The sequence below is a fragment of the Ursus maritimus genome, unplaced genomic scaffold (genome assembly GCF_017311325.1).
Source record: "Ursus maritimus isolate PB19 unplaced genomic scaffold, ASM1731132v1 scaffold_12, whole genome shotgun sequence".
Taxonomy (NCBI): domain Eukaryota; kingdom Metazoa; phylum Chordata; class Mammalia; order Carnivora; family Ursidae; genus Ursus; species Ursus maritimus.
The window spans coordinates 55,673,562-55,693,068 of NW_024423564.1; the positions used below are offsets into that span (position 1 = coordinate 55,673,562).

General features: G+C 42.8%; 1 protein-coding gene across 1 annotated transcript in view; it reads left to right on the plus strand.

The window, feature by feature from the left end:
* Nucleotides 1–18,694, plus strand: part of LOC103663082 (cytochrome P450 2J2) — a 32,831-nt gene extending 14,137 nt beyond the window's left edge. The window contains exons 3-9 of the mRNA XM_008690805.2: nucleotides 276–425; nucleotides 822–982; nucleotides 3,524–3,700; nucleotides 5,402–5,543; nucleotides 8,571–8,758; nucleotides 14,229–14,367; nucleotides 18,173–18,694. Of these exons, the coding sequence (XP_008689027.1) occupies nucleotides 276–425; nucleotides 822–982; nucleotides 3,524–3,700; nucleotides 5,402–5,543; nucleotides 8,571–8,758; nucleotides 14,229–14,367; nucleotides 18,173–18,351 (1,136 nt within the window). The 3' untranslated portion in view covers nucleotides 18,352–18,694. The remainder of the gene's footprint in view (nucleotides 1–275; nucleotides 426–821; nucleotides 983–3,523; nucleotides 3,701–5,401; nucleotides 5,544–8,570; nucleotides 8,759–14,228; nucleotides 14,368–18,172) is intronic.
* Nucleotides 18,695–19,507: the final 813 nt, after the last annotated feature.

Genomic DNA, 19,507 nt, shown 5'->3' on the forward strand with positions numbered 1-19,507 from the left:
GTTTTCTCATCAGCAAAATGGGAGAGGGGAGTAAAGATTAAGTTTCTGTAACTGCTAACTTACATAATGCCGTAAAAACACTCAAGTTCCTGTACTACAGGCAATCAGTGATGCTAGCCACTATATCCGCTACTTTGGGATTATTTCCCGGAATAGTTTTCATGTGGCTTAACACCCTTCTCCTTCCACCCTTAGGTATCTCAATACCATTTGCCAGATGTTTAAATAATAGGATAACAATACCATAATGTTGGCTTTCTCTTTTTTTTTTCCAGGATTGATCATGTCCAGTGGCCAAACATGGAAGGAGCAAAGAAGGTTCACGCTGGCAACACTAAGGAACTTTGGCCTAGGAAGGAAGAGCTTAGAGGAACGCATTCAGGAGGAGGCCCATCACCTCATCCAGGCGATAGAAGAAGAGAATGGTGAGTTGTTTCCTAGGACAGGTGCAGGATTGTGACTCATACATTCACTGAACGGTTACTTATTAAGTGCCTAAGTACCTCTCCTGTGCCCAGCACTGTGCCAGGCCCTGGAAATATGACAGTGAACAACTCACCATGACCCTGCCTTCACGGAGCTCTAGGATTAAGCACAAGAAGAGTGGTATTAAACACATTACTGACTTAAACCCGGGTCCTCAGTTTGACTTCCCAGGTATTGACCGAGTACTCGCTGTGTCAGACCCTGTGTAGGGGCTGTGGCCAGAGCCTCACAGGCAGCTCGATACTCAGTATGTCGAATGTCATGAAGAGCAGACTCTCAGTAGAAGATAGAAAATAGAAACAGACTCAAGTTTCCATCTCTTCTTCCACTTCCAGGACAGCCTTTCAACCCTCACTTCAAGATGAACAATGCAGTTTCCAATATTATTTGCTCTCTCACCTTTGGGAAGCGCTTTGAGTACGAGGATGAACAGTTTCAGGAATTGCTGAGGCTGCTGGATGAGGTCATGTATCTGGAGACATCAATGAGATGCCAGGTAAGGGGTTCGCTTTCTACGTCTTGGGTAAGACTATTGGAGCTGATGTCAGATACAGATGGGTTCTTACTAAAATATCACCTTTTTGTTTAAGCTAAAGTATCACCTTTTACAATTGACTTCAACTCAAACTTATTTGAAATCAATCTGTTGGCTTTAGTGTTTTTTGGTGATATTATTGGATATTTACTACATACAAAGAACATTTCTAACATTCATGGGAAGTATAAAGCTTGACATGCTATACGCCTACACATCCACGTTGTTTTATCTAAAAGCACGATATTGCCATTGCCTTTGAGTCCCGCCCCTCCCTGTCCCTCCCTAACCCAGCCACTCGGCTGCCCCAGAAGTACTCTTCTGTGCTTGGCTCCTCCCTCGGCAGATTGTTTGCAGATTTATCTGTGCCAGTTGCTCTTTTCTTTTTTATATTCTGAATAGTATTTCATTGTATGAACATGCCACTGTTTGTTGTTGCTCTGTTCTCTATTGATGAACACTTGGGTTGCTTCCGGGTTGGGGATGTTACGAAGAGCTGCCATGAACATTCTTGGACAGTTGTCCATGTGGACATGCCCACTCATTTCTCTTGAATTTATACCTGGACATAAAAGATGCCTAAATGCTTCAAAAGCAGTTACACTTCTTACATGCCCATTCACACTTGACATTGTCAGTCTTCTCATTCCATAGGGTATAGACCTTTGGGGTTCAAACTTCACCCCTTCCTTGGTGGACCCTGCTCTCCATTTTGTCCCTCTGAGTCTGTGAGTCTGTCAGAAACTCTGCTCAGCTTCTTGGTCTCTCAACCACTTTTCTGGATTTGGAAGACACTTCTGTGGGAAAAGTGGACTTGTTAAGGCCACCTCTCTAGTATCTACAAGTGGATTTATTTTTGTTTATTCCTGGCAACCATCTTTGCCTGGAGCTTTATGGACCCATCGCATCAAAACCAGTAAAGCAGTTAGCATGATTCCTGGCACATTCAAAGGGTGCAATGAATGTGAGCTATTATTATTATTGTCAAAGATATTTTTGAATTCCCTGTTCTCATTTCTAATCACAGTAGTCCCAACTCAATAATTCCACGTTCTTCAGCCCCAGAAAGACAGGAAGTCATCAGAGTTCAGTGGGTAGCCAGCTGACTTTCCCTAGGGAAAAGAAATTCCTGAGGGGGTAAGAAGGGGCAGTAGGGTAAGGCTATTAAGCATTTCCTGGAGTCCCAAAATAGGCCAGGCATCTCGATGGACAAATATACATTCTTTATCTCAGTTAATTTTTACTAAAAACAAAACAAAACAAAAAAACCCTTTAAAGATGAAATGAAGCATCATGGTGTGTACAAGCAGATATGGGAGCGTGTAGGCAAATGCAGATAGTGGTCCACTGGCTCTGTGCTAGGTGCTGTATGGATCTCATGTCATTCAGTCACCAGAATCATCCCAGGGCCCCGCTGGCAGCTACTTAAATTAAGGAGAAACAAACTATCATCACCATTATCATCATCATCATCATCATCATCATCATATCAAAATATTATAGCTAGAAATAGCTATAGCTATTTTACCAATAGCACAGCTGATGGACCTGTATCTGTCTCATTTTAAGTTTAGGTGACTTTCCATTATGTCATGCTTCTTTCTACCAGATATTATTAGAGAAAATACTTCTAAAAATACTTCATTTCAGTAAAATATGTCTTACCTACATGGAGATTATATCACAGCGGGGCAGATAAATGCATATACATAAGATATGTATATGTATTTCACACACACATATATATTAGTGATAATTACCGTGAAGGAAAATGAAACAGGACAAAGGAATGGAGAGAGGGTGGCAGGATCATCAGGTTAAGACCACTCCAAGTGGTGACATTTGAGCAGCACTTTAATGAAATGAGAGGTTAGAGTTGTACAGACTTCAGAGGAAGAGCGTTCTAGGTAGAAGGCACGGCAAATGTAAAGGCCCACACAAGAACATCCTTGATGTCATCACAGAGGCCAGTGGTGCTGCACTGGAGTAAGAGAGAGTACGATGGCGGGGAGTCATAGCAAAGCAAGTGACAGGCGTGCGGGGAGCTGGTGCACGCGCAGCCTATATGTCAGGAGAACGACGTAGAGCTTTGTCGGAGAGTCATAGAAAGTCACTGGAGGATTGAGAACCAAGGAGTGAAATGATCTGATTACACTGTTAAATGATGCCTCTGGCAGCTCTGTGGCAAACAGACGGGGAGTGGGTTAAGAATGGAATCAGTGAAGCTGATGGAGGATACCACGGCATCCAGGTAAGAAATGGTGGTGGTTTGTACTAGGGGACACCATGGCTGGGGTGGTGAGATATGGTCTGAAACTTGATACAGTTTGGATGGAGTGCTGAAATGCTTGGCTAGCAGGTGAGAAGAGGGTGAGAGAGGAGAGTCAAAGCGACCCAAGGTTTAAGAGCAAGTAAAGATAGATAAAAAGAGAATATCGATTATTTCATCTTGAAAAGTGGGCACCAAATTGTCTCTAGGAGTGTTTTGTTTTTCTCAATTAGCTCTACAATGTCTTCCCACGAATTATGAAATTTCTTCCTGGACCTCATCAAACACTCTTCAGCCACTGGGAGAAACTGAAATTGTTCATTGCTCATATGACTGAAAACCACAGGAAAGACTGGAATCCTGCTGAACCAAGAGATTTTATTGACGCTTACCTTAAGGAAATAGAAAAGGTGAGGGAACCAAAGTTGTTTCTTTGTTCTTCAAGAGCACAGGGGGGTGCACTAGCTTCCCATTGCTGTAACAAATTACCACAAGCCTGGGGGCTCCAAACACACACATTTATTCTCCGACAGTTTTGGAGGTCAGAAATCTGAAATCAGTTTCACTGGGCCAAAATCAAGGTGTTGGCAGGGCTGGTTCCTTCTGGGGGCTCTAAGAAAGAATCTGTTTCCTTGACTTTTCCTTCTAGAAGCTGCCTTGGCTAATGGCCCCTTTTTCCATCTTCAGAGCCAGTATATTTGCCATAATGTGACCTATTTTATACTTGCCATGTAAGGTAACATCCACACGTTTCAGAGATTATGATACGGACATCTCTGTGGTCATTATTTAGTTTACCACAGGGGAGACAGAATAGAGGCAGCATTTCATAGAGTGCAGGGCAGCATTAATTCAGGATTGACAAGGTAAGTAGAAATAAGATAGGGGTTGAATGGTATTTGGCTTGAGGCCTTGGGGATGCCCAAATACTGCCTGTTCATCTTCTGTTCTCTGCCCTTTACCCATATCTGAAGGAGCTATATACAAAAGGAAACTTCACAAGTGAGCTTCAAAGGACTCTTTCATTTTTAGTGGGATCTGTGCCCAGTTGCCTGCCCCTTCCCTTAGCCTCCAGCGCAGAACACAAGAAAAGCTGAGTTGGATGCCAGAGTCCAGGCTCAGGGCCCGAGTGAGACTTTTGCCTTCCTCCCTGATCTCCCTACCATCCACTTTCCAACATTATGGGAAAGACGCAGGGAAAAGCTGGAGTGGACGTATAGCCTTCAGCACAGTAACCCCTGGGGTCAATATACATCCATGCATCGGCGTCAGCGTCAGAACCTTTCACTTGTCAGATTAGTTGAGCCTCCTCTTGGAGTTGACAGAATGGTGGGTTTCTATCCTTCCCATCTTTTATTTCACCGTGTTGGATAACATTAGCAGAAGCATCGATCTTTCCACAGAGGAGGAGACTTCACTTGGTAAATGTTGCGCAGGAATGGGGCCACACATCGAGAGGACTGTTGACACACTGAAGCTTCCACGGGAAGGTGATAAAGATGATGGAGTGCTGTGAGGAGTGGCTGATGGAATCAGAGTGGTTTCACCGAGGAAGGAAGAGATTAACAGGGAGATATGAAAATTGTTTTACATAAGAGGAATTCAGTTTATTCTTCCTTGGATCAGTACGAGCATGTGTTGAGTATCTGTTATGTGCTCTATACATCTCATGTAATTCATAATGCCATCTTAAAGGGCATGTGTATTTCATTTCTATTTTCTGAAACAGGAAACTGAAGTGCAGAGAGATTCAGTGACTTGCCCTAGGTCATGCAGATAGTGAACGATGTAGCTTAAATTGGAGTCCAGGCCTGTCTTTCTACTAAACTGCTTCTCTCTCCACTGTACTAATAGATTCTCCCAAATTATAGGCATAAACAAAAGAGTTGTCTTGCTTTTCATCCACCAAAGCTAACAAAAGCTTCCAGCACTTGGGGCAGGAGGATGCTAGCGATATTGCTGTCCTAAGAATTTACCTCTTTAGATGGCCAAAGTGAAAGAGATTTTTCCTGGGGATCTTTTCTTCCATGTTCTTGCCCTAGGATGAAGCCCCTGTATATTGCAGCAACCAAGAACCAACTGAATAAACCAATAAACATTGTGCTTTCTAGAATAGGGACAATGCTACTTCAAGTTTCCATGAAGAAAACCTCATCTATAGCACCCTGGACCTCTTCTTTGCTGGAACTGAGACAACTTCAACAACACTGCGCTGGGGTCTGCTTTACTTGGCCCTCAACCCAGAAATCCAAGGTGAGCATGTCAGTGAGTGTGGCTGGGCCAGGACAGAATGGTGCCTCCTGGAGTATACTGCCCCCGAGTTGGGGCTAGAAGATAGCATGGTAGAATGAAAAGATAGGACAGTCATGAGGTGATGTGGACTTGAGAATGGGTACCTTCTTCAGTTTTTCTGTTAGGATTCTGATGGGTTCACATCATACCAATATAACAGAGTCCCTGCCCTCAGGAAACTCAGAGTCTAGAGGGGAAACAATGAAGTCAATTGACATTGTGGTGAGTTCCAGGAAAAGACTTACATTCTTACATGAAATCTGGTTACAGCCTTTCATCCTTGTAAGTAATGTCTTCCACTGCCCTGCGGATAATGTTCAAACTCTTTAGTCTGGCATATCATGCCTTCTGATGTGCCTCCTTCTGTCTGTCCAGCCTCAGCTCCATCCACCCTGCATGGTGGTCTCATTAAATTACATGTTGTTTTCTTTGCACTGTCCTTATTTATGCCTCTGCCATCAGGCCGGCTCTTCCCTCTACCACCTGTGCAGTTCCCCAATTTCTCTACGTGGTAAATCACCAGGTGCACTTGAAGAATTTGCTCAGATACGCCCTCTTCTAAGATGTTTCCCCATGCTTGCAGGCAACTACTTCCTCTAAAGATGACTTTATTATTATTAGGATTATTTTCTTCCTCTAGAGATGGCCTAACATACCTCCACTACTGTGCTGATCGCACATTATTCATATGTCTTCCATAAAGACTGTTGTCCATTCAAAGGCAGTGATTTTTTTATAATGTTTTTTTATTATATTATGTTAGTCACCATACAGTACATCCCTGGTTTTTTATGTAAAGTTCCATGATTCATTAGTTGCGTATAACACCCAGTGCCCTCCTTACTACCCATCACCAGCCTATCCCATTCCCCCAGCCCCTCCCCTCTGAAGCCCTCAGTTTGTTTCTCAGAGTCCATAGTCTCTCATGCTTCATTCCCCCTTCTGATTACCTCCCCTTTCTTTATCCCTTTCCTCTCCTACTGATCTTCCTAGTTCTTATGTTCCATAGATGAGAGAAACCATATGATAATTGTCTTTCTCTGCTTGACTTATTTCACTTAGCATTATATCCTCCAGTGCCGTCCATGTTGCAGCAAATGTTGAGAAATCATTCTTTTTGATGGCTGAGTAATATTCCATTGTATATATGGACCACATCTTCTTAATCCAGTCATCTGTTGAAGGGCATCTCGGCTCCTTCCACGATTTAGCTATTGTGGACAATGCTGCTATGAACATTGGGGTGCATGTGGCCCTTCTCTTCACTACGTCTGTATCTTTGGGGTAAATACCCAGTAGTGCAATGGCTGGATCAGAAAGGCAGTGATTGTTATAGTCTTTTTTTTTTTTTTTTCTCTCTAGGACCCAGAACAGTTTGAGTGTATGAGAGATGGGCTATTAGAATACAGTTTTTCAAACTGTGTGTAACAGTTTATTAATGGGACATAAAATCAATTTAGTAGATCAAGACCAACATTTTCCCCTAAAATAAAAACAGAATAGAAAAGATCAGAGTACTTCCCATGTACTAGGGATAAATTTGTTCATGAAACTTTTATACAAAGAAGTATGTTTTATATGTGTGTATATTTATGTTTATGTGTCTAGAGTCATGATGTGAAATGCTTTTGGAACTATGAATTACATTTTCTAAAAAGTTGAAAAGCTACCTCATTAGGATATAGATTTGGCTTCTGTAGTAGGGTCTCTAAAATAACAATAGCTTAAAATGACAGACGTTTATACCCAGCTTCATAGCAATTTTATTCAGAACAGCTAAAAGGTGGAAGCAACCCATGTGTCCAGGAATGAAAGAATGGGTAAACAAAATGTGGAACAGGGTGGAATATCATTCAGCCTTAAACAGGAAGGGAATTCTGACACATGCTCTAACATGGATGAACCTTGAGGACATCATGCTAAGTTAAATAATACAGTCACAAAAAGACATATACCGTATAATTCCATGTAGATGAGGTTTCTAGAGTAGCCAAATTCATAGAAACAGAAAGTAGAATGGTGGTTTCCAAGGGCTTGGGGTAGGAGAAAATGAGAAGTTATCGTTCAATGGATGAACAGTTTCAGTTTTTCAAGATGAAAAGTTCTGGAGATTGGTTGCACAAGGTGAATATATATATACAACATCATTAAACTGCATGCTTAAATACGGTTAACATGGTAAATTTTATGTCACATGTATTTTACCACAATTTTAAAAACATTTTAAGTGGCCAGTAAAAAAGAAATTCACTTTCTCTATTTCTCTCTAAAGTAAAAAACCCTAAGCTGGACTTGCAGAGCTCTTTGGGTTCTGAGCTCTTCCAGCATGTTGCTCTGTTGTATCCAGAATGATGTCCTTGTTGGCACTCTCAAAGATGGCTCACCTCAAGGGCTGCCTTTCCTCGAGCCGGAAGGGAAGAAGAAGGAAATGCACACCCTCCCTTTAAGGACATGTTTTAAGTATTAAACATCCCTTCTACATATATTCTATTGACCACAACTTAGTCCCATGGTCATATTTAGTCACAAGGGAATCTGGGAAATGTAGTCTGTACCTGGGCAACCAGGTGTCCAGCTAAAATCTCTATTATTGTAGAAAAAAACAGGAAAAGAGGTAAATTTGGGGCACAATTAAAATTTTCTTTTGATTTGTTGGGTGCTCACCTAAATCAGTTCATATAAATCTCAAGACATCCTGAAGAGGAATGTAGATTATCCTCACTAATAAGAGAAAACTGAGGCTCAAAGAGTTGAAGTAACTTGCAGCAACGTTGCGGAGCAGCTCGAAACCAGATACGTCTAAAACCCAGGCCCGCTTTTCACTCTGAAAAACCTGAGAAACCAGAGTCTATAGTGCCTGCGGTAGTTTTAGACCTTTTTTTTTTTTTTAATTTTTTGGCCATTTTGACCCTGATTATTCCATTCTTCAGCCTAATCAGGCATTAGGGAGGTTGTGGAATAATAGAACAATAAAACCTTCTTTTCCAGAGAGAGTCCAAGCTGAGATCGACAGGGTGATTGGCCGGTCACAGCTGCCAAGTATAGCTGCTCGGGAGTCCCTGCCCTACACCAACGCCGTCATCCATGAGGTGCAGAGAATGGGAAACATCATCCCCCTGAACGTGCCCAGGGAGGTGACAGGTGATACCACGCTTGCTGGATACTACCTGCCCAAGGTAACCAGGGACTCCCAGCCTCAGATCTTCGAGCCCATCTTTTTAAATGGTAGAAACTCGGAACTGAAAGGGTGACCCATACTCTTGTCCCAGGGAATCACTTAAACGGGAAGAGAGATATACTACACCTGAGATAATACTAGCTTTTTTCCCTACATGTGGTCTTTGGAACATTAATTCGACTAGGCATTAATAGGTATTATGGAGGGGAAGGAGGATTCTTTGGTCAAATGTGTTTAGGCAAAGACCAGCTTTTCTTTGCTGTGGGATGTCTCCGTCTGTTTTTTTACCATGTAATGTGCATTACGGATATTTGTGGGAATACAGCAAGCAGAAGTTCTCAGTCAGACTTCACCACGGAGCCCTCTACTTTGCCAGGGTGGAGCTTCTCACAGCACTAGGGACCTGCCAGACCTGGGCAATTCTGCTTCACAATCATGGGCTTACAGAATATTAAAATATGAAGGGACGTTTGAGACTACCTGGGCCAATATCACATTAATGCTGGTGTGTCTAGCATGATACTCCCCACAAGTGTTTTTCCAGCTTTTACATACAACCCTGCAGTGGGACTGTCTACAAGGGAAGCCAATCCAGGTATTGCAGTATTGATTATTTGAAAAGGAGAGAAGGGAATCAATGCTTATTAAGCAAGGAGTATGTGCCATGGCATGGACGCTATCGGTGCTTTCAAAAGGTCTTCATCGGTCCTCAGAACAACTGTTATTTCCATTTTATAAATTTGGAAGTCGAGGCTCAGGAGTGATTAAGCTTGCACATGACAGCTCAACTCTGAAGTGACACGAGCTGAGTTCCAGAAGCAGATCTGTTTTGTTTCCCAGGCTCATCTTTTCTGTACTATACCATGTTCTCCCCACAGGAGCTGCTTTACTTGCACTTGAAGAGAGTCTCTCTGCAATTGTTTCCAGTTGGTCTCTGTTAAATTTCTGTCCTCACAAAGGAAATTCTTTATTTAAATTCAGCTTAGTTAACATATACTGTAGTATTAGTTTCAGGGGTAGAATTTAGTGATTCATCAGTTGCATATAACACCCAGTGCTCATTACACCAAGTGCCCTCCTTAAGGCCCATCGCCCAGTTACCCCATCCCCCCACCATCCCTTAGGGTTTGCCTCCCTCTTTGTTTTCATCTTATTTTATTTTTCCTTCCCTTCCCCTATGGTCATCTGTTTTGTTTCTTGAATTCCACATATCAGTGAAATCCTATGGTATTTGTCTTTCTCTGACTGACTTATTTCACTTCGCATAATACCCTCTAGTTCCATCCACACTGCTGCAAATGTTAAGATGTCATTCTTTTTGATGGCTGATATTTCATTGTTTATATATACCACATCTTTATCCACATTCATCTGTTGATCATCCTGATCAAGCTCTTTCTATATTTTGGCTATTGAGGACATTGTTGTTATAAACATTGGGTGCATGTCCCCCTTCAGATCACTAGGTTTGTATTGTTTGGATAAATACCAAGTAGTATAATTGCTGGGTCATAGGGTAGCTCTATTTTCAACTTTCTGAGGAACCTCCATACTGTTTTCCAGAGTGGCCGCACCAGCTTGCTTTCCCACTAACAGTGTAAGAGGGTTCCCCTTTCTTCACATCCTCACCAACATCTGTTGCTTCCTGAGTTGTTCATTTTAGCCATTCTGACTGGTGTGGGGTGGTATCTCATTGTGGTTTTGATCTGTATTTCCCTGATGCTGAGTGATGTTGAGCATTTTTTCATGTGTCTCTTGGCCATTTGTATGTCTTCTTTGGAGAAATGTCTTCATGCTTCTGCCCATCTCTTGATTAGATTACTTGTTCTTTGGCTATTGAGTTTGATAAGTTCTTTACAGATTTTGGATACTAGCCCTTTATCTGATAAGACATTTGCAAATATCTTCTCCCATTCTGTAGTTTGTCTTTTGGTTTTGTTGACTGTTTCCTTTGCTGTGCAAAGCTTTTTATCTTGATAAAGTCCCAATAGTTCATTTTTGCTTTTGTTTCCCTTGCCTTTGGAGAGTATCTAGAAAGAAGTTGCTGCTGCCGAGGTCAAAGAGGTTGTTGCCTATGTTCTCCTCTAGGATTTTGATGGATTCCTGTCTTTCATCCATTTTGAGTTTATCTTTCTCTATGGTTTAAGAAAATGGTCAAGTTTCATTCAGCTACATGTGGCTGTCCAATTTTCCCAGCACATTTATAGAAGAGACTGTCCTTTTTCCATTGGATATTCTTTCCTGCTTTGGCGAGGATTAGTTGACCATAGAGTTGAGGGTCCATTTCTGGGTTCTCTATTCTGTTCCATTGATCTATGTGTCTGATTTTGTGCCAATACCATACTGTCTTGATGACTACAGCTTTGTAATGGAGATTGAAGTCTGGCATTGTGATGCCCCCAGCTTTGGTTTTCTTTTTCAACATTCCTCTGGCTATTCGGGGTCTTTTCTGGTTCCATACAAATTTTAGGGTTGTCTGTTCCAGCTCTGTGAGAAATGCTGATGGCATTTTGATAGGGATTGCACTGAATGTGTAGATTGCTTTGGGTAGCAGAGACATTACAACAGTATTTGTTCTTCCAATCCATGAGCATGGAATGTTTTTCCATTTCTTTGTGTCTTCCTCTATTTCTTTCATAAGTGTTCTGTAGTTTTCTGAGTACAGATCCTTCACCTCTTTGGTTAGATTTATTCCTAGGTATGTTATGGTTTTTAGTGCAACTGTAAATGGGATTGATTCCTTAATTTCTCTTTCTTCTGCCTCATTGGTAGTGTATAGAAATGCAACTGACTTCTGTGCATTGATTTTCTATCCCGTGACTTTACTGAATTCCTGTACATAGAGTATCACGTCATCTGCGAAGAGTAAAAGTTTGACTTCTTCTTTGCTGATTTGGATGCCTTTTATTTCTTTTTGTTGTCTGATTGCTAAGGGTAGGACTTCCAGTACTATGTTGAACAACAGTGGCGACAGTGGACATCCCTGTCATGTTCCTGACCTTAGGGGAAAAGCTCTGTTTTTCCCTCTGGAGAATGATATTTGTTGTGGGTTTTCGTATATGGCTTTTATGCTATTAAGGTATGTTCCCTCTATCCTTACATGGCAGAGAGTTTTTATCAAGAAAGGATGCTGTATTTTGTCAAAAACTTTTTTCTGTGTCTATTGAGGGGATCATATGGCTCTTGTCCTTCCTTTTATTAATGTGGTGTAGCACACTGATTGATTGATTTGCAGATGTTGACCATCCTTGCAGCCCAGGAATAAATCCAACTTGGTCATCATGAATAATCCTTTTAATGTACTGTTGGATCCTATTACTAGTATCTTGGTGACAATATTTGCATCCATGTTCATCAGGGATATTGGTCTGTAATTCTTTTTTGTCTTTGGTTTTGGGATCAAGGTAATGCTGGCCTCATAGAATGAGTTTGGAAGTTTCCTTCCATTTCTGTTTTTTTGAAACAGCTTCAGAAAAATAGGTATTGATTCTTCTTTAAATGTTTGGTAGAATTCTGCTGGGAGACCATCCAGCCTTTGACTCTTGTTTGTTGGGAGATTTTTGATTACTGATTCAATTTCCTCACAAAGGAAATTTTGTTCTGAAGCGGCCCACCAGTCTTAAGATCTCGGCAGACAGCTCTCCTCTGCCCCCTAGTGTCCTCTCTCCACATTGCACATTTACAGTTCCTTTTCTTTCTCAAGACCTTGGTCAGCCTCTGAGGATCCATTCCAACTTGTCTAGGTCCCTCTGCATGTGTCTTACCTGGGGTCTCTCTCAACAGGCAGAAACTGAGGAGCCTACCCATTCCTATACCTGTTCCTACAGCTGTTTCCATTCACTGTTTTCTTACTGAATGACACCTTGTGGGTGAAGGCTGAGGTCTATATTATTTCACAGCTGCTGTTTACATTTTTCTAGCAATTCATTTAGTTCAACAGACTCATTCTATCACTGATTTTTTAATATCAGCTTTAATTAAGACCCTGGGAACTGAGAGAGCGAATTGACTATATCTTGTAGAGGCAAGGAGTGAGCCACGGCTTTGACATGAACTAGACCTTGTACAAATCATGGCTCTCCCTCCTCCTCCCACTGCGTGACTCTGGGCATGTCACTTAATGTCTCAGAGCTGATTTATTTATCTGTAAAATGCTTTTAAAACTACTTCATAGGTGGAGATAAAATGAGATCATGCATGTAGTGTTTAGTATAGAAAGTGCTCAAAATAGCAGTTATTTATTAATTTAATAAATGTCCATTAAGCATCTAAAATGCTCCCATCTGGGAAAGCAACTCTGAATAAAATAATCATGCAAGTATATACTTACAAACTATAATAACTGCCCAGCGGGGAGAACTCACTGGTTTCCATGAAGATATAGGCCAGCTGGAATGGGGAGGAGAAGCAGGAGTGGTCAGAGAGGACTTCCAAAGGGAAGTGTTGTTTGAGCTGAGGATTAAAGGGTGGTTGAGAGTTAGCTCAGTGACAGAGTAGAGAAGAAGGGCATTCCAGGCAAGGTGAATGGCTTGCCAAAAGGCCTGGAAATGAGTGAGAACATAGCATTTTTGAGAAGCTGAAAGCAGGCCTCTGTATGTGAGGGCAGGTAGAAGGAGAGTGGTCCAGACAGGGGTCAGGAGATGGGTCTCTCACCTCAGGGTGGTGGGAAGCTATTGAAAGATATTCAAGGGTGGGTGGATGGGTGTGGCATCATTAAGTCATGTTCCAAGCTCACTCTGCTTTTAACGTGTGGAGCAGGTTGAAAGGGGAGACTTTATGGGCATAGGTGGGCAGCTCTTGCAGGAGTCTAGGCATGCCGGCTGGTAGGCTGGACTAAGGCAGGGGCAGACACAGAATGGAGGCGATAGAATCAAGAGACATTTAAAGTAAAATTGATCAGCCTTAGTGAAGGATTGGATGAAGGCAGAAAGGGGGAAAGGGAGACAATATGGAGGACTCCTGGGTTTCTTGCTAGTAGCTGGATGGATAGTGGTTCCTTTCGCTGAGGCACCTGATTTTTATTAGTCAACCTCCTATGGAGTGTACCAGACACCAGAGGGAAGAGACGAATGAGACATCTTTTACCTGGTGGAGCTGCCATGGTTATTACTTTGCTGAACGGCTGGGTGGATTTTGGTACAACGGTACTGACTAGCCAGCTGTTGTTAATTCTCTCATTGATGAAGATATGTCCCTGTAGAAAGATCCATTCTGCAGTCAATAGAAGCTACACTTCCCTGGGCAATTCCCTGCAAGCCCATCATTTTAAGCTGTCCCATCACAAAGAGCAGGGACCCCAGTGGGTGGGTGGGGGATTGGGTGCAGAAGACAGTGAGTTGGGGAGAGTGAGGGAGTCCGTGGGGTGGGATGCAGTCAGGCCCTGGCATAGGAGTCAGGAGACTGCGACTCTTCTGAGTAGGTGTGTTGCATGGGTGAAGCCTTGCCTGAGTCTTTGCTGCCTTCTCTAGGGAACCATGATCCTGACCAATCTGACTGCACTGCACAGGGACCCTGGAGAATGGGCCACCCCCGACACGTTCAATCCGGAGCATTTTCTGGAGAATGGACAGTTTAAGAAAAGGGAAACCTTTCTGCCTTTCTCAGTAGGTGAGTTGTGACAAACAGGAGTGTCAGAATCCAGAGTCCCTCTCTTAGCCCTCCCCCTATTCTTCTCCCTGCTACAAATGCTACACAGAGCCCACACTGTGGGATACGTGGTGGTCTGCTTATCAGTAACTTAAATATAAATATAGATTGGTTTTCTGATCCAATCTCCTTTTGCTGATGACACTAAGGCTCAGAAGGGGAGGAACTGGAATTTGAACGCACGTGGTAAGGCCTGAGTGTATCTGAGGTGATTCTCATTAGATCTTTGTCTTACTTCGCCTCGTTCTGTCATTGCTCACACTGGACAAGTCCCTTCCTAATAGGAAAGCTGCTATGAGCTGTAGGAATACCTTCCAGTCTTCTGTCTACAGTAGCTTCAAGTTCTGTTATTTCAGTACCAAGTCCCAGCCGTATATTTCAAGGATAATTATTCTTGCCTCACTGGTGCTTTGCTATTGAGAATTTTATCATACCCTCTTAATTACAGACTTCATTTGTAAGCACATTATCTCATTTAATCTTTGCAGGAACCCAGTTATTAATAATTAGACAGGAAAGTGGTCGGTATTTCCATTCTTAATACGAGGAAACTAAGAATAAGAGAGTTGTTTCTTATCCAAGATCCTGTGCTCAAGGAATTGGCAGAACAGGGCCTAAGGCTCAAGGTTTTATATCTCTAGTCTACTGCTCTTTACCACAACTAGAATGTAACTCACCTTCCCACTTAAAGGCCCTTCCACTTTCAGAATTCATTCCATAGGTATCAGTTAGCATATGTATACATAACAAACAGTCCACAAATTCAGTGGCTTGAAACGGTAAGTTATTAAAACAATATTATTGCTTACAAGCAATATGGTTCAGCTAGGTAGCTCTGCTGGTCTTAGCTGGGCTTGTTCATGTGTTTGGGAGGTCAGCTGGCTGAAAAGCTAATCTAGGATGACCTCAGCTGAAACAACAAAGCTTCCCACGCTGTCCCTCATTCTCTACCAGGCTAGCCTGGCTTGTTTACATGTTAGTGTTAAGATCCCAAGAGAGAAAACAGAAGTAATGTCTCTGAATGCTCAGGAACTGGCATTCTGTCACTTCTATTGGCTACTGCAAGTCCTAAGGTCAGTCCCAATTACGGGAAGGGAAAATACTATAATTTTTGGTGGGAAAGGTTATGAAATCACATTGCAAAGGAAGGGGGTACACAGAGTAGAGGGGAGCTGGAGCTGTTTTTGCAGTCGTTCTTATCTCTCTTTGTGATTGAGAATCAGAAACGCATGACCTCACAACCTGAATCTAATCACGAGGAAACATGAAAGACACTTACCAAGTAATTTGTCTGTCATCTTCAAGAAAGCCAATCATATAGACCTGGAATGTATAGACAGACACACACACACACACACACACACACACACACACACACACACACGATATGGAATAGTATTCAGCCATAAAAAATGGAATCTTGCCATTTGCAACAACATGGATGGAGTTAGAGAGTATTATGCTAAGTGAAATAAGTTATTTAGAGAAGGACAAATACCATATGATTTCAGTCATATGTGTAATTTAAGAAACAAATGAGCAAAGGAAAAAAAAAAGAAGAGAGACAGACAAACCAAGACACAGACTCTTAACTACAGGGAACAAACTCATGGTTGCCAGAGGGGAGGGAGGTGGGGGGACGGGTGAACTAGGTGATGGGAGTAAGGAGTGCACTTGTTGTGATGAGCACCGAGTAATGGGCAGAATTGTTGAATCGCTGTATTGCACATCTGAAACTCATATAACACTGCATGGAATTAAAATGGAAAGCTCAGTTAAAAAAAAAAGCCAGTTGTGGAAGCTGAGGAGTCACCTGCATGAAAGCCAAATGCAACAGTTGATACTCAACAGGTCCTTTTACAATAAAGGGCATTATTGGGACAACTGGCAAGACCTGACTGGGGGTCTCGGGGGCGAAATGGTGGTAATGAGTCCATGTTTTCCTGCATTGGTAGTTATGTCGGAGAATGTCCTTCTTTTTAGGAAATACGTACTAAAGATTTCATAGGTAATGTAGACGATGTACTTTCAAATAAATCACTCAGGAGAAACAGGTTCTTTGTATTATTCCCGCAAGTTTTCTGTACTTTGAAAGTGTTTCAGAATAAAAGGCATGATATGGAAAGTATCACAATAAAGAACTGTAATATACAGAAAGCTATTTCAGTAATGCTGCCACTGAAAATGTTTTATTTAAAGGTAGCCTTTAAAATTGCATTCTTCCATTTTTTGACAATTAACCAGATGAAGTTAATGCTAAGCTATTTTACAGCTAGAAAGTTTATTATTATCCAGGGGATGGATGTGTTAAGATACTTTGTTTTGGGGGTGCCTGGATGGCTCCAGAATTAAGCGCCTGCCTTTGGCTCAGGTCATGATCCTGGGTCCTGGGATCGAGCCCCACATCCGGCTTGGTGGGGAGCCTGCTTCTCCCTCTCCACTCTGCTTGTGCTCTCTCTCACTATCTCTGTTGCTATCTCTGTCTCTCTCAAATAAGTAAATAAAAATTTAAAAAAAAAGATACTTTGTTTTGCTATGTAAGTGATTAAATTCTTTGGTCTATTTAGATTCAGTGTGTAGCCCACACAACATATAAAATAAGGTTCCCATTTTATTTTTAGGTTTTTTTAAGGAGTGGGGGACAGAGGGAGAGAATCTTCAGCAGGCTCCATGCCCAGCACAGAGCCCAATGCCAGGCTTGATCTCACGACCCTGAGATTGTGACCTGAGCCAAAATCAGGAGTCAGACATTTAACTGACTGAGCCAACCAGGTGCCCCTAAAATAAGGTTCCCATTTTTTTTTTTAAAGATTTTATTTATTTGAGAGAGAAAGCACAAGCAGGGGAAGTGGCATGCAGAGGGAGAGGGAGAAGCAGGCCCCGACGAGCAGGAAGCCTGATGTGGGGCTTGATCCTAGGACCCTGGAATCGTGACCTGAGCTGAACTGAAGGCAGACACTTAACCAGCTGAGCCACCCAGGTGCACCGAGGTTCTCATTTTAAACACGCGCGCGCGCACACACACACACACACACACACACACACACACAACTTCCCCTGATGCCCAAATCACATAGCTAGAAAGTGGAAGGAGTTGAACTGGATCTCCCTTCTGTCTCCAGGTCCTCCCCCGCATAACAGGGAATGGGATGAGGCTAGGATGGTACCAACTGTGGGCCAAGGGGTGCAGCAAGGGCCCCATCTTAGAAGCAAACACCCCACTGGGGGAAGGACCACTGTGTATAAGGACTATTCAAGGAGTGAGCCTGAGATAATTCCAATGTAGAGGACCATCCATGGCCATGGGATCCCAAGTCATTAGGGAGGAAAACATGACATAAGGGAAAAATATTTTGCACTTTAGAAACCCTGCTCTGATATTTACTGGCTTATACTTTTCTAGTTTTAAGGAATGAAAAAAATCAATCAACACAGAGTTTTTTGTTTTGCTCCCTGCTAGTGTTGTTTGCTGATTGATTTTGAAAAGCTTTTTGGCTACACATCCACTTTTGAGGTCAACCCAGGCCTCCCTCCTCTTTTGTCCTACACCCTGTGGGTCAGCTGCCTGACCCTCGAAAGCAATGGAATTTTTGAGTCCAGACTTTGGCCTGGGTGGTTGTCAGATTAAATGGGCCTCTGTACATAAAGCTCTGGGGCCTACCAGCCCCTTCTTCTGCTTAGGTTTTTCGAGAAGTGGAAGATGTCAGTCCTAGCTGTGCACCCACACCAAATGGGAAGATGACTTGTCTTATGCTTTGTCTTTCAGGAAAGAGGGTATGCCTTGGAGAGCAGTTGGCCAAGTCTGAGCTGTTTATCTTCTTCACTTCCCTCGTGCAAAAATTTACCTTCAGGCCCCCAAACAATGAGCAGCTGAGCCTGAAGTTCAGAACGGGCCTCACCATCTCCCCAGTCAACCACCGACTCTGCGCAGTCCCTCGGGCATGAAGTTGTCAGGGAGGGAGAGGAGAAAGGAGAGCAGGAGGAGTGCTGTGTCCTCTGAAGGCACTGGAGCCTGCTCAGGAGGGAGGTGACAGAATGGGGAGTGACTCTGAGGGACAGTCACAGGAACTGGGACTCAGAGGAAGCACGACCCAAATCCCAGTCTTGCTGTCCCCTCTGATGGAGTCTTGAGCAGATCTTTCATGGTGTAAATGATTTCCCTTTTCATCCAGGAGAGGAAAAGCATATAATGAGTCCTCCTCTGAAGGAAGAGCTGTTGTGAGAATCAGAGGGAATAATGGAATTTGAGTGGCTTGGGAAACCACGCAGCTGATCATAAAAATTATAGCTGAAATCTGCCTCTTTCCTGCGTCCTTCTTTAGACATGGATTTGCTTCTAGCCTGTGGAGGTGGCTCAGGTCACAGTGGTGCCAAATGATTGATAAGAGTTAGAATATGGACTCTGGGGCAGCCAGAGGCTGGCCACAAATGCTCTCACCCTTGGTAGCACTCTGCAAGCTTTATCTTGCTCCCACATCAGAATGGCCCTCGGGGAAGTCAGCCAGGGAGCTGTTACCCCCTATTTCTACAGTTTCTGTGGTTTACCTAAGGAAACACTACCTTGGCTTTGGAATCAGGACTAAGCAGAGTGTGACCACTACCAACTAAACGTGGGGAACGGGTTTGGGAAACAATGTGGAATTATATTCCATCCTTAAGGGTACCTCTTTGCCTTCATTCCTCTATCAGACATTTATTCTCAAGCTGTCCACATTGGATTTAACTATGGGGTGAGTGCGAACTTTTCTTGCAAATAGATGGTCAGCTTTTGATTAGTAAGTATTACCACCCAAACTCAGCTGAGCCCTGGTACAGTATTTCATAGAAGGGAACCAGAAATGCAGGAACCCTGCTCAATCCTTCTGCAGGTAGTTGCTGAGGGGAGATGATGGCCCGAAAATTGAAGGCCAGGTAACACTGATGGTCCATGGAGTTTTGACGCCAACCCCAATGCAAACACACACAAAAACACCTGCTAAACTAGACTAAACCATATAGAAGATCTTTTTTCCCTAAGGTAGAGACCTTGTGTGCTTCGTCCTGCTCTACTGGAACTCTACTACCACCATTTAAACAAGCCCATGTAACCCTGATGGATGAT